The sequence below is a fragment of the Orbicella faveolata genome, unplaced genomic scaffold (assembly GCF_042242905.1).
Source record: "Orbicella faveolata isolate gen_17 unplaced genomic scaffold, um_ofav_v1 contig_48, whole genome shotgun sequence".
Taxonomy (NCBI): domain Eukaryota; kingdom Metazoa; phylum Cnidaria; class Anthozoa; order Scleractinia; family Merulinidae; genus Orbicella; species Orbicella faveolata.
In genome coordinates, this window is record NW_028301578.1 from 15537501 (window position 1) to 15555438 (window position 17938).

Genomic DNA, 17938 nt, shown 5'->3' on the forward strand with positions numbered 1-17938 from the left:
CGTACTTAAAATTGGCTTTTACGGTCCCAAGATGTATCACTCGTTTGGTTTTGCTAATCAGTGTTGTGAACGCAAGCTGCACCTTGAATGGACTGGAAAAGTGAAAGTAAAATTTTTTTCCTGTAAAGCGTCATATAATATACTTACTTCCGTTCTTGACGCAACTTGAATGACCCGTAGTCACGAGATGACCGGATGACTAAAATTGCCATGGTCAACATGAACAAAATATCAGCTTCAGTGACAGAGGTCGTAAATAATACTTTAGGAATGTCCCACTACATTAGGAGGATTTAAAATGAATCCTCTTTGGGCAATTAATAGATTGGAAAATAACAGGAAGGGACATCAATTTTCCTTGCCACAGGATCCTCAAAAGAAACACTGCTTTGAAACACTTCTTATTTACGTGTACACAAAGTCTTCATCGGGGATCACAGGCTTGTTCTTCAAAGATAAACTTAGCTAGTAAAAAGATTTTGATCTCCTCCTATTTCTAATAATAAATGATTCTGTAATCACGAATTAAGCACGAAACGGGAAAAAAGTAAGGGTCAACTCAACATCTAGAATTTCCTTTTATTGTAAATTTAGGATCTTGTGACAAGGAAAATTGATGTCTCTTCCTGTTATTGTCCATTCTTTTAATTTACAATCAGGAGCACGAAGGAAAGTTTTACTTTAACTTAAAATACTCCGTTTGACGATGTGTGGATCTCACCTTGAGAGAATGTTTCTCATTTCCGGCTCTCAGGTTCATCTCTGACGTAAAGAGTGACGCATTTTTCACAGAGCTTTCCATCGGTTTACACCCTTGTAGCTAACAGAGATCAAATAAATCTCATTTTCCCAGCAAAGAGCAATACAAAGTTAAAAATGTAAATGTCGATGAGACGAAATGAGTGAATGATCACCAAAGGAAAAATTTTGTCAACTGGGAAAACATTTTTCCTAATTGGTACGATAACATGCATGCAGGGCAGAACTTTATAGAGGATGAACATTTGCCCTCCTAAACACTGCTTTTTCTAGTAGGGAAGCAAATCATAGTGATGGGGTTTTCTTAATTAGTGTGCTACAGATCAGAGAAATCGCCAGACACTGCGACAAAATTCACTTGCACAAAAGGAAATAATATGGAAGTTTGGCGACTACCACAAGTTACAATTAACAATTTACCAAACTCGTTCTCTTTCGACAGGCAAATAAATTTTGAATATGACATACTTAAGATTTTGAAGACTTGGAATTTCTCGTTCTGACTCTAGGGAGATAGATAGGTAGATAGATAGTTTAACTTCCAGCAACTGTAAATTGTTTGGCCTCTAGCTTGACCATCCAATGACTCGAGTTATAGAGAGGGTGGCAAAGGTGGGGTACCAATCACGCATCACGCTGAATTTTTCTATTAAATCACGCGTTACGGAGAATTTTTTTTCACCAATTGCACGCGTCGCGTAAAAAGAAGTAAGTACATCGCTAATTTTACTTTCTCGACCCTAAAAGCGTCGTTAAAAGAAGAACTTTGCCGATTCAGCTACAAAAATGCATCGGAAAATATGTGACCTCTCAAGCGAAAACGTTCCTTACGGTATCCGTTCGAATGGCTGAACGCACGGCAAATTAACTAGCCTACGAACAGGCTCCCAGCGAGGGCGGAAAAAAAATTCCGGCGAGCGAAGCGAGCCGTTTAGCGCGGAAAAAAACAATTCCGCGAATTGCGCTCCCCCTCGTCACCATTCCGCACTCGGCCCTCCCCGATCATCCTATACCAGCTTGGCGAGCTCGCACTAAACCCATTAACCCAAACGGGAGCCTATTCGCAGGCTACAAGTGAACAAATAATTTGAACAGCGATAGTCAATTTATCTCATAAGACTACTTGGCTCTACATGAGTTGGTAACCACTGAATATAATGAGTAATGACTCTAGAAACGATTTAATGAAATGCAAACTGTGAAGGTAAGTGTGAGAAATTCATGAGATGTGGGCTGTGTAGGTATATGTTGGGAATTAATACGATGAAAGCTGTGTAGGATGTGTAGGTATATGTGGGGGATTAATGAGATGTAGGATGCGAGGGGCATGAGAGGGGGATGATTGAGGAGAAATACTTGATTGTATATCAAGGAGGTATTGTTTTAAGAGAGATTAAAAGAAATGTGTATATTGTGGTGGAGTTAACTGGCCGCCCAACCATCCTGGTGGTGTTACACTCATAAAGCGAAGGAACAAAAGGCTTGGCTGTGAGCCATTGAGAAAGCACCGACGTCGTTGCCAAACTGGACAAACGAGTTTCTGATACCGGCTGAATTTGATTATTCAAAATGGCAGACATACATTAATTTAAGGCCTAATATACTAAACATGTTCTGTAATGGCTTTGTAATTTATGCTATACATACAGTTGCATATTAGAATACGCGTTCACCTTGTGTATCTTGAGTTACAGTAGCCAGATTAAGCCTTGATTGCATTGACGAAGTTCGTTTAAGGTTCTCTCTGCCATCTAATATTACATGTTGCAGCGAAAGGGTAGTGCTAATTCGTCGACAACGTATACCGTCTACGAATGCTTACGGGCGAAAATAACTTCCGATGCCTCGCTGCCTAAAGCATCACAATTTTCAATGTTATTCCAGCAGATATCATTGTCTCCGCAACATTTAGATTTGAGGTCAATGAAGTGGCGAGATCCCCGAGAGCTGGAAGCTATGGAAAGAGAAATACTGTAATAATTACTTGGTTTGGAGTAGGAAAGCCCCGAGTATCAACTCGCCATGTTCAAGGACGTTATTGATATCGCGATGACGATGACCTCTGAGTGTTCAAAGCCTTAAGAGGAAGATGCAAACGATTGCCGTGTAGTAAAGGGGAAGATGAAAAGGTATTGCATCGGGGAAGTTACGTAAACGAGATTGCTTCAGCATTAGGGAAAAACTTCCTACCGAAACGCTCGACAACTTAATCGCCGGATTGAAAAGAACCATGGCAAAGAGCAGCAATTTATGCGATTTGTTACGGTTTTTACACGATACTCTCATCTGCGTTCGACTAGTCTTGGGATAAAACACAAGCAAAGCACAAAGCAGCCAGTTAGAATGACAGACCCCACGTTAAACAAGTGTATCGACCTTCCAGCATCCGAGATGCAAATATAGGGATCTTAACAATGACGACGGCGACTCCGAGGACAACGCCTTGTAAACTGAATTTTTCGAGGATGCCTATGGCTCTAAAACCTCGCTCAGACTAAATATGTATTGTAATGACAGCGTTCAATTCTAAATTGAAATACGAAAAATTAACAGTTCGTTTCATTGTTCGCGTTCGCGGTCATTTTGCGTTGTTGTTTTGCAGAGGACGGCTATGAAATGTTCAAAGGTTTACTGAACACACTTGTAGAGCCTTTGTTTTGGTCATTAAACCGTTTGTTTGGTGGTTTGTTCCAGATTCCGTCCACACTACGCCGGAGGAATTTAAAAACGCATACAAATTATTTCTACGGTTAGGCCTACTGTCCAGAGTAATCCGTCACGAAAATGAAGCTTTTCGTAAACGCTCTTCAAACCGGAGAAATTCAGTGAAAACACCGGTTTCGAGTTTTCATGTGGATGAAAAACATTTTAAATTGGACCTTTTCGAACACGATAGGATCAGGAGAACCACGTGATTTCGCTGGCCAAGATTTCTTCAAACAAAGATATGAAACGACCGGTGATTGTTGTGTTTTTAAATTCCTCCGGTGTAGTGTGGACGACCGCGCCTACGCTTCCTAGGCTCCCAGCGAAGTCAATAATCAGACGGTGTTCTTCAATGAGTCCAAAGAGGAAAACAATTGGAGGTCCCGCGCAAAGGAGAAATGCACGATAAAAAAAACACTATGAACAAAATAAATATTTAGGAGTGGATCTCTTTAAGGACCTCGATCAAGTTTAATATTCGTTATATGTTACTAGCGTTATCACGAAGGCTGGCCTGGTGGCTAAATAGAGTTTTACTTTAATTACTTTTACCGACGGATTTATCAGAAGGAACCTGAAGAACTCTTGTTATTCATTAGTAAGAGACCATCTGTGTGGGATTCACATACCCGAAAGGAAATTCATGACATCCAGATCTTGGGTATACAATTAATTATCGAATACCAGGGTATGTGGTCCGCATACCTAAAAGGAAATTCATGACATCCAGATCTAAGGTGTACAACGACAAGCAGCTCGTTTTGTTAAACATTTTTATTGTCGAATACCATTGTATTTGACCGGTCTATTGAATTAGCTGATAGTGAACACGCATCACATTAAATCGGTTCTGCAACCATTTGTCATTAAATCAGTTGTCATCAGTTCATGTGGAACCAAGCGGGCTAATCACCTGATACATGCTACTTCCGCGACCGTCGTTACATGTAATATTCAATATTCGTTGGAGTAAGAACAATTAAGATTACAGAAAATGGATATCGGAGGATGTGATCTAGTAACGGTTGTAACATTTCTTCAGTAATCTTTGGAGATCAGGTGATTTTCCTTGTCTACTCTCACAGAGTTCACACGTATTTTATCGCGCTCCGCTATTTTGATTCCTACATGTCGATCTATTGCCTAATAGCCCATTTCCGAGTTGCCTTAAGCCTCACTATCCAAGCGAGGCCGGCCTGGTGTTCCAACCATTCATATGACAATGGGTTTAATTTGCATGTGAACGAAATCTCGTTTTCATTTGAAAGGATGGGTCCCCGGACTCGCTTTGTGAAACAGGCTAAAGGTAACACGGAAATGGCTTATTTTCAAGTGGCGTGGTAGATTTGCACGCCAACTGCGTTATACTTGATCGTGAATTTTAGTCCCCTAAAACCGATCCAAATTTAACGTTCATCTCTCACCACGTTTAGAAATTATGGAAACTATCATGTGCGCTTGAATTGGATTTGGAGCTCTACTTTTGAATCTGCTGTGTTTATATTACATGTAGACATTGGGTGCCTATATTTTTAGATTTGTGGATGTGGGGTCTTAACTCTACGGGATAAAGAAAAAAAAAGAGCAAGTAGCATTTTTATGTCATTGTTGTAATTCGTCCTAACAATAGTAAAGAGAGATTTACTTGGCCTTTTCATATTTGACAAAGAAAAAATTTATATGATCGTCCAGATTACCTGGGTGACACATATTTTTCGTAGGCCATGTTTCTTAGCCCTAGCCCTACCATTTTAAAATGGTTTCTGCGGTCCTTACTAAGCCCTACCTCCATGCACATTGTGACTTTTCTTGCACGGCTACACATTTTGCACGGGATTCTGCACCTTATTTCTACACCTTATTTCTGCATTTTATTTCTGCACCTTATTTTTGCAGATCATTTCTGCACCTTATTTTTGCGCCTTATTTCTGCACCTACTTTCTGCACCTTATTTCTGCATCTTATTTTTGCACCTTATATCTACACCTTATTTCGAAAATGAGGAATTCCGTGATGACCCATGCAACTGTAAAGCAGAAGAGAAACGATGAACAACTTTTTTTCATTTATGTCCTCGTTTTATTTTAGCTTGTTTATGTGCTTAGCCTTATGGTGTACAATAATATTGCCATCAAATCACTTACTTTAAACACATTCGTTTAACAGCTTTCTACATTTCTTATCTCCGCTTTCCCTTTCCCTTCAAGTACACGAAGCAATTTCTCTAATACTAAATATTACAAGAATTAATTGAGCTCTTAATTGCTGCAACTAGAAAGTGAAAATTGAATACTTTCAGTCAAAAAATTTGCCTGACTCTTGTAACTGAAAACGTGCCAGTATTTTTAGATATAGAGGCCATAAACATCACAGCAGACCAGTCCTTCATTGTCGCTTTCAGTGCTGCCCGCCAAATCCTCACCATACCACACTCGCAACTCTTGGCCCGAGCTCACCGAGTAAGGAGAAAAACGCGGCAGGATAATCTCAGGAGAAAACGAGTTATATTCGGGTAACTCGTACCACTTTCCAGGGTGATTCTTGAGGAACGGGCTTACTGGCGTAATAATGGTATTGCTTGGAGTTGTTATGATTACATTGACGTGTTTTGGTACTGAAGGATTGTTACCACAGCCCCAGAAAGACCAGTAGGAAAATACGCTTTTAGAGCAAGTCACGTAACCGCTTAGGTAGACCAATTTTACAGCTGCTATCTTGCCACCGTAAGGAACGTTGAAACTGCCAAACGTGTTATCCTTGGCGCCAAAACATACAGGACGGGAATTCACTTTGACCCAGGAATCTAAAGATATATGAGTGGAAGAGTTAGTAAATGAATCAGTGAATTGATGTACAAACTTACATTTATAAAATAAATTGCGTCATTTTCAAACTATTGTTTCGTACTCAAATACTGACTCTTTTTGCAAGTTGTAATGCTCTTTTCCTTTCTTTTTCACACTTTCAGCTATCCCCGCCTCCAAAAAAAATTATCTCGACTGAATTTAACTGATACAGATTTTAAACAAAAAAAGTAAATAAATAAAATAAACGTCTTCTTACCCAATGCAGCAATGGAAGGGAGTATCATGATCAAGAGCATCATAGCCACAAAAATTAACCTTTGGTCCATGATGTGCAGCACGGTACGAGAATCTAGAAAATAAAATAATCATAGCAGAGAGATTAGAAGTACAGAATCAGTCCGAACGTAGGATAAGTCGAAACAAAGGGATAAGTAGGAACGTAAGATCAGTAGGAAAATGCAACAGTAAGAACAAAGGATCAGTGAGAAAATTAGGATCAACAAACAGCCATGAAATATTTCACAGTACTTTACATCTTCATCGTCTTGCAGCTTCTTCTACCCAATAGTGATCAAATATTATTTCTTCAGTGATAACAAAACAAAATGTCGGTCAGACAAAATGAGAGAAAGATCTAAGAGGATATCAATATTGCTTTGAAAACGAAAAGAATTTTTTTTTTTTTGTCGATTTGCACTGCAGTGCAAGGAGCTTTACTTCTCTTTTGTCAGACAACTGAATTAATTAATAACGATTCCAAGATGGCGGGCAGTCACGGCTCCATGCGCTCCATGCGCTCCGAAATAATTCTCGTATTCTTGCTGTTCAACTTGTGGACTCTTGACTGGCAGATTTATATTCGCATTCCTAACACTCCCGGGGTTTCCAATATGCTCACATATGGATCCCAGAGGCGAATTTCAACCTACAACAGCTCACTACAGTGCAAAGTTGATTTCATCCGAATGAAAGTCAAGAAATATTTTAGTGCCAGGATCAGTCGCTATCCAAACTCCACCTCTTCATTCCAACTTAGCTGCTTAACCATCAGTGGCGACATTTGTCCTAACCCAGGACCTCCAAGAAAGCTCAACTATCAAACCAGCGCCGGTTTGAGCGTCCTTTATTTAAACGCAAGAAGTGTCAAAGCTTTCGTCCCGCTTGATGGTAATCCTTCGTGCAAAATATGCAAATTAACTATTTTACAACAGTTGGTTTACCGCCGCTCGTACGATGTTGTGTCCATTTGCGAGACATGGCTCAACGACACAGTGCTATCATCTGAAATACTTACTGGGTATAACATCTATCGTAAGGATAGAACAGGAAAGACCGGAGGTGGAGTGCTGATTGCTGTTAAAATTGACATCCGGTCTAACCGCCGCTTTGACTTAGAGAGAGAACAAATCGAACTTGTAGCCGTTGAGCTGTTTAAGGATAGCTCTAAACCAGTTATCCTTTACACATTTTATCATCCAGATCCTGGTCCTGACGATCTAAATCTGCTGAACCACTCTCTTCAACAAAATTCCGAAATGGCCTGTATGGTCTTAGTTGGCGATTTCAATCTTCCATCAATTAAATGGTCCTGGACGAGTCTACCTCAACTAGCTTACGCGGAACGGCGGAAGAGGAAGCTTTTTCTGACCTTATGGAGGATAATTTTCTTCGTCAGTTTATCAAAGGTCCAACGCATATTGCTGGAAACAAACTTGATCTGCTTCTATGTAACTTCTCCGAAGTCATAGACCATGTTTCTACAACTTCTCCTTTGCAAAATGAATTTCCCTCTGACCATTATTTGGTGGACTTTTTTATCCGACTGAAATTCAAGCGATCAAAGCGTGTGCGCCGTAAAACGTACGACTACAAAAGGGCAGATTTTGACGATCTGCGAAGTCGCCTACAGCTGCTACCTTCTGACATGTCGCACTCCGACGATGTTGACATCTATTGGTCTCGGTGGAAAGATTTATTTCTAGCAGCAGTTGCTGAATGTGTCCCAATGAAGACCATTAGAAACACCAACTCTCCTCCTTGGATAGACAGGGAAGTTAAGTCTGCATTACGCAGAAAGTACCGTGCCCTGAGGAAATATCGTGAAAACAAAACCGTGGAACGGAAGCTAAAGCTTAGATCTTTAAGCAATGAAATCAAGAAACTTGTTCGACAAAAACATCGCGACTATCTCCTTAAAATTGAAGGCTCTTTAAAGGAAAACCCTAAACTATTCTGGAACTATCACAAAGCTATCCTACATCATCGACCGGGCTCGAATACTGAGATCACCTTTGACGGGAAATCAGCAAAAACTGCAGCCGAAAAAGCTGAGCTTTTTAATGCTTATTTCTGCTCTGTGTTTACATCATCCAAGCAGGACAAAGCACGCAGTTTGCAAATGTATCCCATGAGAATAAATACGGAACTTTCTGAGATCACACTATCTTTCAACGAGGTGAGAGATTGCTTGTTTATTTTGGATCCGTCAAAAGCCACTGGCCCCGATGGAATTTCTGCGCGTATTCTTAAAGAGTGCAGTGAGCAGATCGCGCCAAGTCTTTGTTCCCTATTCAACCATTCTCTGCGTACTGGGCGGTTCCCATCAGAATGGAAGTCAGCTGATGTTACTCCGGTTCATAAAAAAGATCTTTTAGAGCCAGCTGAAAATTACAGACCAATCTCACTTTTACCAATTGTGAGTAAAGTTATGGAACGCTGCGTTTGTAATAGACTTTATTCCCATGTCTCGCAATCTATTACATCCTTACAACACGGATTCATGCGTTCCCGTTCATGCTCTTCGCAACTCTTATCCGTACTCCATTCAATTGGGGAGGCACTCGACAAAAATAAGCAGACGGATATTTTGTACCTTGATTTTGCCAAGGCCTTCGAGACAGTTGATCACGTCATTCTTATTGAAAAGCTGAAATGGTACGGTGTCACAGGTCAACTGTTAGATTGGTTTTCTGACTACCTAAAGGACAGATCGCAGAGAGTTGGGATTGACGGCACCGCCTCTGAGCGTCTACCGGTCACTTCCGGTGTACCTCAGGGTAGTCTTGTCGGCCCACTCCTCTTTGTGATATTTATCAATGACCTCCCTGATGTCATCCATGAGCAAACCAGCACCGCTCTGTATGCCGGTGATACCAAGCTGCACCGTACTATTTTGTCAGTAAAGGACTGTGCTATTCTCCAGCAGGATCTGACAAGTTTAAACACCTGGAGCCACGAATCAAATATGAAGTTCAACGCCTCCAAATGCAAAGTGCTAACAATTACGCGAAAGAAAACACCTGTAAATCATGAATATCACCTTGGCGAGGTAAACATACAACGCGTTCAGGAAGAAAAAGACCTCGGTGTAACTATTACTAAAAATCTAACGTGGGACTCGCATGTAACGCGTATTGTACTCAAGGCTAATAGAATGCTGGGACTCTTAAAAAGAACTTGCCCACTTATGACCGACATCAAAGTAAGACGGACACTTTATCTATCTCTCGTGAAGTCACAGCTTACTTATGCCACGGAGGTTTGGTCTCCTGCTAGTGTCAATTTGAGAACAATCTTAGAAAGAGTCCAGAGGCGCGCCACTCGCTGGATACTAAGAACTAGAATCGGCGAGATGTCCTACAAACAACGATTGCTGACTCTTCGCTTGTTACCACTAACATATGACAGGGAACTGAGAGATCTTTTATTTCTCTATAACTGTATTTCTGGATATACTGACCTAAAAATTGAACGATATGTTACTTTTACCACACATGGCCGGTCCCGCTCTAAGAACCCCACCCTCGTACTAAAACCTGCTTACTGTAAAACCGCAACTTTTCAAGCTTCTTTTTTCAATAGAATTGTAAAACCCTGGAACACTATCTGTAATCTCGCCCCTCAAGACAAATTTTCTAGCCCAAGTTTATTCAAATATTTTTTTGCACGCCACTTATTTCACTTTACTGGACACTACCTATGATATTGACACGCCCTGCTCCTGGTTCCTCTTCCGTAACTGCCCTTGCCACCGCTCTTAATTTTCTGTGACTAATATTATCCGCATCTTGTCTTAAACTATTGTAATTAATTAGATTTAACTATAATTTTTTAACTATAAGTAATTATTAGATTTTATTGTAATTTTTATCAAATTTAAGATTTTCTATCACCATTCTTACTAGCTTCTAGGGTTGCGCCTCGCATGGGTAACTTTATTTTCCCGTTTGCGCAATTCCTATTGGTCCTTTTCTTCTTTTAATTATATTGTAATTTTATGACCAATAAAGTTGATAGACAATAGACAATAACAATAGCCAAACATGTGAGTTCAAATTAGAGATCCTGTTTCTGCTTAAAACAAATCGACCTTGATTTCGCGCATAGAGTATATTTCTTTTGTGGAACGTGTCTTGTATACCTGTACATAAAACTCTGGTTACCCTCCGAAGTCTTCGGGGCGGTTCAAAGGTTTGTTCTCAAAACTTAAAATACGGGAATGAAAATATTTTTATCTCATCATCTTCCGAATAATAAATGACTTTGTAATCACGAATTAAGCACTAGAAGGGAAAAACTACAGGGTCATGTGGAATTAAGGCGTCTGTCGACCGCGAGTCGGCCGAGTGTCGGTCCACATGTTCTTCAAGTTGATTGACCGTTGGTCGACACTATCGGTCGGCACTTGGTCGGCATGTCGGTCGACACTCGGCCGACGCCTCGACCGATATGTTGCAATCAGCAATCGGTGGTGTATCGGTCGACTGTCGGTGGTATTGGTAGTTGTCAACTGTTATTTTGCTGAAATAACGGGGACGCGAAAGCAGATTCTCCATCGCCTATGCTCATATGTTAATAGGGCGAGAATACAACTCAAACTGCCATCATTTCGAATATATATCTAATGCAAGGTGAGGTCTCGACAAGCACTGAGTAGGAAAAAAGGGACTCACACCAACATATTCTGGGGTGTCCAATCGATGGAAATCGACGATCGGAAAAGCAGTTAATGGATCGATATTAATCGATAAAATTAGTTAATCGGTATCGATTGGTATCAATCAATCGATGATCAATCGATAGTCGCAGAAAAGCAATTCATCGATTCCTATCGATTGGCAAGACAAGTTGGCACCCGACTCTGAACGTCCTGAAAACTCAAACCAATAAACGAGAAAACTAGAATGGCCAGTTGGATATTATGATATTAACGAACGTCTTTTTTTATCTTTTGCTTTTGTTCTATAATTCCTTTAGATGCACTTGGCGCTTTTGTGTGTATGTAGTTATTGTGCTAGGTACAATTTGTTTTGTCATTATTAGATTAGGCATTGCAGCGTCAATCATTATTTAACAATTACAGAAGCCTAAGCCGTGTATTACACTGTGATAAAACACGATGGGCATTTGAGAACACGAGGGAAATGTAGAAAACACGAGCCACAGGCGAGTATTTTCTACACTTCTCGAGTGTTCTCAAATGTCCGAAGTAGGCTTAGGCTTCTGAATTTGCTTTATGATATAGAAGTAATGTGGCAAAAAATAATACAACACGCTTTTTCTATGTTTTATACTCTGATAAAAGATGGGTTTTTGATCAATCAGAACGCGTGCAGGGTCCTATTTATGTTATAATTTGTAATGACTTTATGCTGTTATTGCTACTTAAGTTCATTGCTTCCAAATGTATATCGCCAGAATTTGTCTGACGAGGTATTAAACCCGTTTTTATCCTGTAAAGTTAAATCTAATACCAAAATTTCATAAGACAAATAAAAGAGAGAAGAAAATATGTCTTATTCTCATGTAAAGGTTCCAGGAATTCAAATAAAATCTGTTAACGATCTTTACTTCCAAAAGTGTGATATTAAGGACGTTCGCACCCATTGCTATATCTAGAGTTTCCCTTCACTAAATTTAGCACCCTGTTTCAAGGAAAGTTAATTTCCCTTCCTGTTATGGTGAATTTTTTAATAATGCTTCTTTACAATTAGCGCAAAAAAAGTTTCAATTGACTTCAGATGAACTTGCTCCGTTTGACGATGTGTGGAGCTTTCATTTCAGAGAATGCTGTTCATTTCCGGCGCTGGTTCCACCCTTACCTAAACAATGACTTGTTATTCCACATTGCTTTACAGCGGTTTAAACTCCTGTAGCTAGCAGAGATCAAATCTCATTTTCCCACAAAAGAGCAATACAAAATTGAACATGTCGGTCAGACGAAACTAGTGAAAACTCACCAAAGGAAGCATACTATTAACAGATACAAATTCTGCCCATTGGCACGATAACAGCGCTTTAAGCCCGGGGGGTGGGGGAGGCACTGCCATATATGGGCTATATAGGTATGTGCCGCTGTGAAGGGTATGGTTTTCAAGCAGTTTACTCTAGGATAGGGTAAATAAATCAGAGTGTTTGGGTCTAGAATAGGGTATCATTTTTCACAAAACTGACTAGTTGGTTGAAGATTTTATCTAGACCAAGGAAACCAGGAATTGCCACTCAAAAATATATTAAAAAAATCAAACCGGCAAGCGTAAATTTACGCAAATCAGCCTCAACAGTGTCGATAGATGGGGGGATTTGGTGAGTTTACTCTAGTATAGGGTAGCAAAATTCAGCTGAACTAGCTCTGGTATAGGCTAAGGGTTCCAGGGTCTCAGCGGCACATCCCCACCCAGAAATTCTCAAAGTACCTCCCGCCGGGGCTTTACGTTATAAAAAATAAAACTTTGACGCTCCTACCCCTTGTTTTTTCTACAAGGAAAGCAAATTATAGTGATAACATTAGTTTTTGAATTTGTGTGCTGCAGATCATGGAAATTGAAAAACACTCCTCGGGAAAATCCACTTCTACGAGAGCGAGGAAAATTAGAACGAGTTTGGCGACTACTGTAAACTACTATTGGCAATTTACCTAATTCTCTTTCGACAGGTAAATCAATTTTGAATATTACATATCTGAGGGCTTCAAGACTTGGAATTTCCCGTTGAGATTTCAGGTAGATAGATACTTAATTTAACTACGAGCAGCTGGAGTTTGTTAGGCCTTTAGCTTACACGGTTGATGAGTTTATTTATAGAAACTCTAATATCTAACTACATAAATAATTTCTTATATTAAACTTAATTTATAAGATACTGAGACATTTTGTTCAATGCAACAATTAATTATCATACTTATATTGGTTTAATCCGTGTCCTAAAATTATTCCCATAATTAAACAATAACTTGCACGTACTTACAACTGGTTCTACGTTCCTTAAAATTTCTCGCTCGTTTGGTTTTGCTAATCAGTCTTCTGAAAGCAAATTGCACCTTGAATGGACTGGAAAACTGAAGGTAAAATTTTACTAGTAAACGTTGTATAATATACCTACTGCCATACTTGACGCATCTTGAATGACGCATCACGAGATGACCGGATGACTAAAATTGCCATGATCAACATGAACAAAATATCAGCTTCAGTGACAAAGATCGTAAATCATACTTTAGGAATGTCTCACTACATCGAGAGCATTTGAATTGTATCCTTTTCGGGCAAGCACGTGCCCAAAAGAAACACTGCTTTGAAACACTTCTTATTTACGTGTACACTAAAGTCTTGTTAAATTCGATACTCCAAAGTCTTCACTGGGGCTAACAGACTTGTTCTTCAAAGTTAAACTAAGCGAGTGAAGAGATTTTGATTTCCTCGTCTTCCTAATAATAAATGACTCTGTTATCACGAATTAAGCACGAAACGGGGAAAAAATAAGGGTCAACAAGCATCTAGCCTTTCCTTTCAGTAAATTTAGGATCCTGTGACAAGGAAAATTGACGCCCCTTCCTGTTATTTTCCAATCTTGTTACAATCAGGAGCAAGAAATAAACTTTTTCCTTTAACTTAAAATACTCCGTTTGACGATGTGTGGATCTCTCCTTGAGAGAATGTTGCTCATTTTTCCAGCGCTGGCCCACTCTGACGTAAAAAGTGACGCATTTTTTCACAGTACATTCCACCGGTTTACACCCTTGTAGCTAGCAGAGATCAAATAACATTTCCCCCCCCCAAAAAACAATACAAATTAAAAATGTTGATCAGACGAAATGAGTGAACGATCGCGAAAGGAAAAATATTGTTTACAGTGAAAACATTTTTTCCAATTGGTACGATAACAGGGCGGAACTTTATAGAGGGTGAAACATTTGCGATCCTAAACAGTACTTTTTCTACTAGGGAAGCAAATTATAGTGATGGAGATTTCTCAATTTGTGTGCTACAGATCATTGAAAAAAAGAAATTCACTTGCACGAGAACAAAGAACATAGATGTTTGGCGACTACTGCAAATTACAATTGGCAATTTACCGAACTCATTGTCTTTCGCCAGGCAAATCAATTCTGAATACGACATATTTAAGAATTTAAAGACTTAGAATTTGCTGTTTCAACCCCAGGTAAATAGACATGTACAAAGATACTTCATTTAACTTTGAGCAAATAAGGCTCGTTAGTCCTCCAGCTTGAACATCTAATGAGTCGACTTATTAAAACTTAAAGATCTAACTAAATAATAAATGCATATGAAAAACCGCTTGAATTTGCACCGTTGATAACACTGAATGATCAAATCAGTACTTACTTTAAATTAAACACGTAAAATAAGAAAACATTGGATCACGTAAAGACACAGTTTGTTCAATGCGACACATATATTACCGTACTCACATTGGTTCAATCCGAGTTCTAAAATTATTTTAATGAAATTTAAAATGGGAGTCTAACAGGGAACTTGCACGTACTTACAATTGGCTTTTACGGTCCCAAGATGTATCACTCGTTTGGTTTTGCTAATCAGTGTTGTGAACGCAAGCTGCACCTTGGATGGACTGGAAAAGTGAAAGTAAAATTTTTCCTGTAAAGCGTCATATAATAAACCTACTTCCGTTCTTGACGCAACTTGAATGACCTGTAGTCACGAGATGACCGGATGACTAAAATTGCCATGGTCAACATGAACAAAATATCAGCTTCAGTGACAGAGGTCGTAAATAATACTTTAGGAATGGCCCACTACATTGCGAGGATTTAAAATGTATCCTCTTTGGGCAATTAATAGATTGGAAAATAACAGGAAGGGACATCAATTTTCCTTGCCACAGGATCCTCGAAAGAAACACTTTGAAACACTTCTTATTTACGTGTACACAAAAGTCTTGTTAAATTCGATACTCCAAAGTCTTCACTGGGTCTGACAGGTTTGTTTTTTAAAGTTAAACTGAGGTTGTAAAAGGATTTTGATCTTATCCTATTCCTAATAATAAATGATTCTGTAATCACGAATTAAGCACGAAACGGGAAAAAATATAAGGGTCAACTCAGCATCTGGAATTTCCTTTTATTGTAAATTTAGGATCCTGTGACAAGGACAATTGATGTCCCTTTCTGTTATTTTCCAATCTTTAAAGTTACAATCAGGAGCGCAAAGGAGAGTTTGACTTAAGTTTAAATTACTCCGTTTGACGATGTGTGGAGCTCTCCTTGAGAGAATGTTTCTCATTTCTGGCGCTCAGGTTGATTTCTGACGTAAACAGTGACGCGTTGTTTCACAGAGCTTTCCATCGGTTTACACCCTTGTAACTAACAGAGATCAAACAAATCTCATTTTCCCAGCAAAGAGCAATACAAAGTTAAAAATATAAATGTTGATGAGACGAAATAAGTGAATGATCACCAAAGGAAAAATTTGTTAATTGGGAAAACATTTTTTCTAATTGCTACGACAACGTGCATGCAGGGCAGAACTCAGTATAGAGGATGAACATTTGCCCGCGTAAACACTGCTTTTTTCTACTAGCGATGGTAAAGATTGCGCACATAATCATCTACACGAATGTCTATACATAAAGGTTTCTTTACACTTATTAGAACCAAACGCAGCTAAATGCCAGTCTTAATCCTGATACTATTATAAAGACCGCGTAATAGATCAAAAACTATCTTCTTGGCAACTAGAGAAAGGTCTACAACGCGGGTTAATTCGGCCATAATTAACCAATATGTCGATCGTTAACATTGAGCTTAAAGACCTTTTTAGTTCCCTGACATCAACGTCAATAAATGTGCGCCATATCTCCCACACGATTATCGATCACCAAAGCACGCATTCGACTTGTTATACCTGGAATTAATAACAGGTGGAACCTTGAGTAATAGATGAAAATAGCTTGTGATCTCCAGAACTAGAGTAAAGGTTTGCGCAGTTTAACAGACCTGCGTCGTAGATCGCTTCGCCTTTTATTGACCTGTTGTATTCTGTTAATTTAAAATTCCTTTCCATAGCTACCTGAAAGCTTCGTTTGGTGAATGCACAACAGATCGCCTACACGATTAACGATCACTGCAACGCACTTTAGAGTTGTGAAAACGGGTGTAACTTGTACACTATCGTTGGGCTAGTATCCTTTTCAAGGTTAAAGTTAAAAGGTAGTTACCACAGTTAAGCTTTGGAACGTTATGTATTAAAAATTTACTTTTTTACCTAGTTGATGTTCAGTAGGTTTTGTGCATCATTGGACATTTTGATTATACACATTCTTAGTGTCTGGTCTTGGTGTTCTTCGCTTGGCACACACGAGAGGATTAGTCCGTGTGACAAGTTCCGGGGACGAGTTCCTTCTGTGTGAACTACCCATTTTCTTCGCAAAATCACCGCGGCCAAATTTTTGTCCCTGTCACTAGCCCCGTGAACTCAAACTAGTTTTAAATCATAATATTACTCTCAGGGACTAGTGCTATGAAATTTTGATTGTCCCGTCGTACGACTTAAGTCCCTACGACCAAAATAAAAGTCAAATACCAAAGCAGTCGGTTACTGCGACTTAGGTTGCCTCTTGTAAACACGACATGGGACTTATCCCTGTGGCTGGTTGCATGGCAATAAGCGTGACTAGTCCCTCCGTGTTTGCCGAACTTTATGTTAAAAAAGTTGTAGCTAGCCATGGTTAACTTTTTAGTACTTTTTTTTTTGAAAGGTTAGCTTAAGTACATGGCCAACCTTTAATACGTTTTGGTACAGCTATCGAACATGTTTATTGTAGTTCTTCTTACCGTCTGGCCTTGCTGTTCTTTTTATAGGCTTATGTTAGGGAATAAATAGTAAACGTTGCTATTGGATGATTGTTTGTTTCGTGATGTTTTACTTCTATCTTACATCTGCATGATAGAAGACCTAATTAATCATGATCATCCCCCTCTTCTTATTCCCACTCGAACGAGTTCTCTGTCTGGGAAGCCGGTTACATCAAGCACATCACTTCCTATTTTATTGTCTGTATGTGTAAAACATCCATTCTGTGACCTACTGATTTAGTTGAAAACGGATCACATCAAGTTTGTACTTATGTAATAGTTACAAACGTTTAATTTAACTGGCAGAATTAAAAAAAACAAAATTCTGGACATTTTCTCCTTTCCTTATTGACTGGAGCCGTTATCGGGAACGGAAACTGTATTTGTTCCAAGTAGTATATAGGGAATTAACCAAATACCATTTCGCAGAGGGAGCCTTATTTCACCTTATCACAGCCCCCATCATCAAGATCGGCCCTCACAAGCTCGGGCCGGTTGAGCCTGGGGGCTGCGAAACGGTTAAATGCAGCTCCCTCTTTGAAATAGTAT

At 39.4% G+C, this 17938-nt stretch overlaps 2 protein-coding genes and 1 pseudogene across 5 annotated transcripts in view; 1 reads left to right on the forward strand and 2 right to left on the reverse strand.

The window, feature by feature from the left end:
- Positions 1 to 15141, reverse strand: part of LOC149096685 (uncharacterized) — a 21324-nt gene extending 6183 nt beyond the window's left edge. Inside the window, exons 1-2 of one of the 3 annotated variants that reach the window (XM_089280789.1) lie at positions 15065 to 15141; positions 10 to 92 (exon numbers count right to left, since the gene is read on the reverse strand). The gene's annotated coding sequence lies outside the window, so the exon portion shown is untranslated. Of the gene's footprint in view, positions 1 to 5; positions 93 to 15060 lie in introns of all 3 variants that reach the window. The other 2 variants (XM_089280788.1, XM_089280790.1) reach the window with 2 other exon arrangements.
- Positions 5544 to 15141, reverse strand: LOC149096686 (uncharacterized). Of its 2 annotated transcripts, none has more exons than XM_089280784.1 (3): positions 15065 to 15141; positions 6530 to 6622; positions 5544 to 6269 (listed from the first exon to the last, which is right to left on the reverse strand). In XM_089280784.1, the coding sequence occupies exons 2-3, from the start codon at positions 6597 to 6599 to the stop codon at positions 5812 to 5814; spliced, it is 528 nt and encodes a 175-aa protein (XP_089136910.1). In that variant the 5' UTR covers positions 6600 to 6622; positions 15065 to 15141; the 3' UTR covers positions 5544 to 5811. The 2 variants fall into 2 exon arrangements, with proteins under 2 accessions (XP_089136910.1, XP_089136911.1); XM_089280785.1 differs by having other exon boundaries at positions 15061 to 15141.
- Positions 7032 to 10493, forward strand: LOC149096687 (uncharacterized; annotated as a pseudogene).
- Positions 15142 to 17938: the final 2797 nt, after the last annotated feature.

Coding starts and splice junctions, on each gene's coding strand:
- LOC149096686 (XM_089280784.1), bottom strand. CDS start 6,599: ATGGACCAAAGGTTAATTTTTGTGGCTATGATGCTCTTGATCATGATA. Junction 6,270..6,529: donor CCCTTCCATTGCTGCATTGG/GTAAGAAGACGT, acceptor ATATATCTTTAG/ATTCCTGGGTCAAAGTGAAT.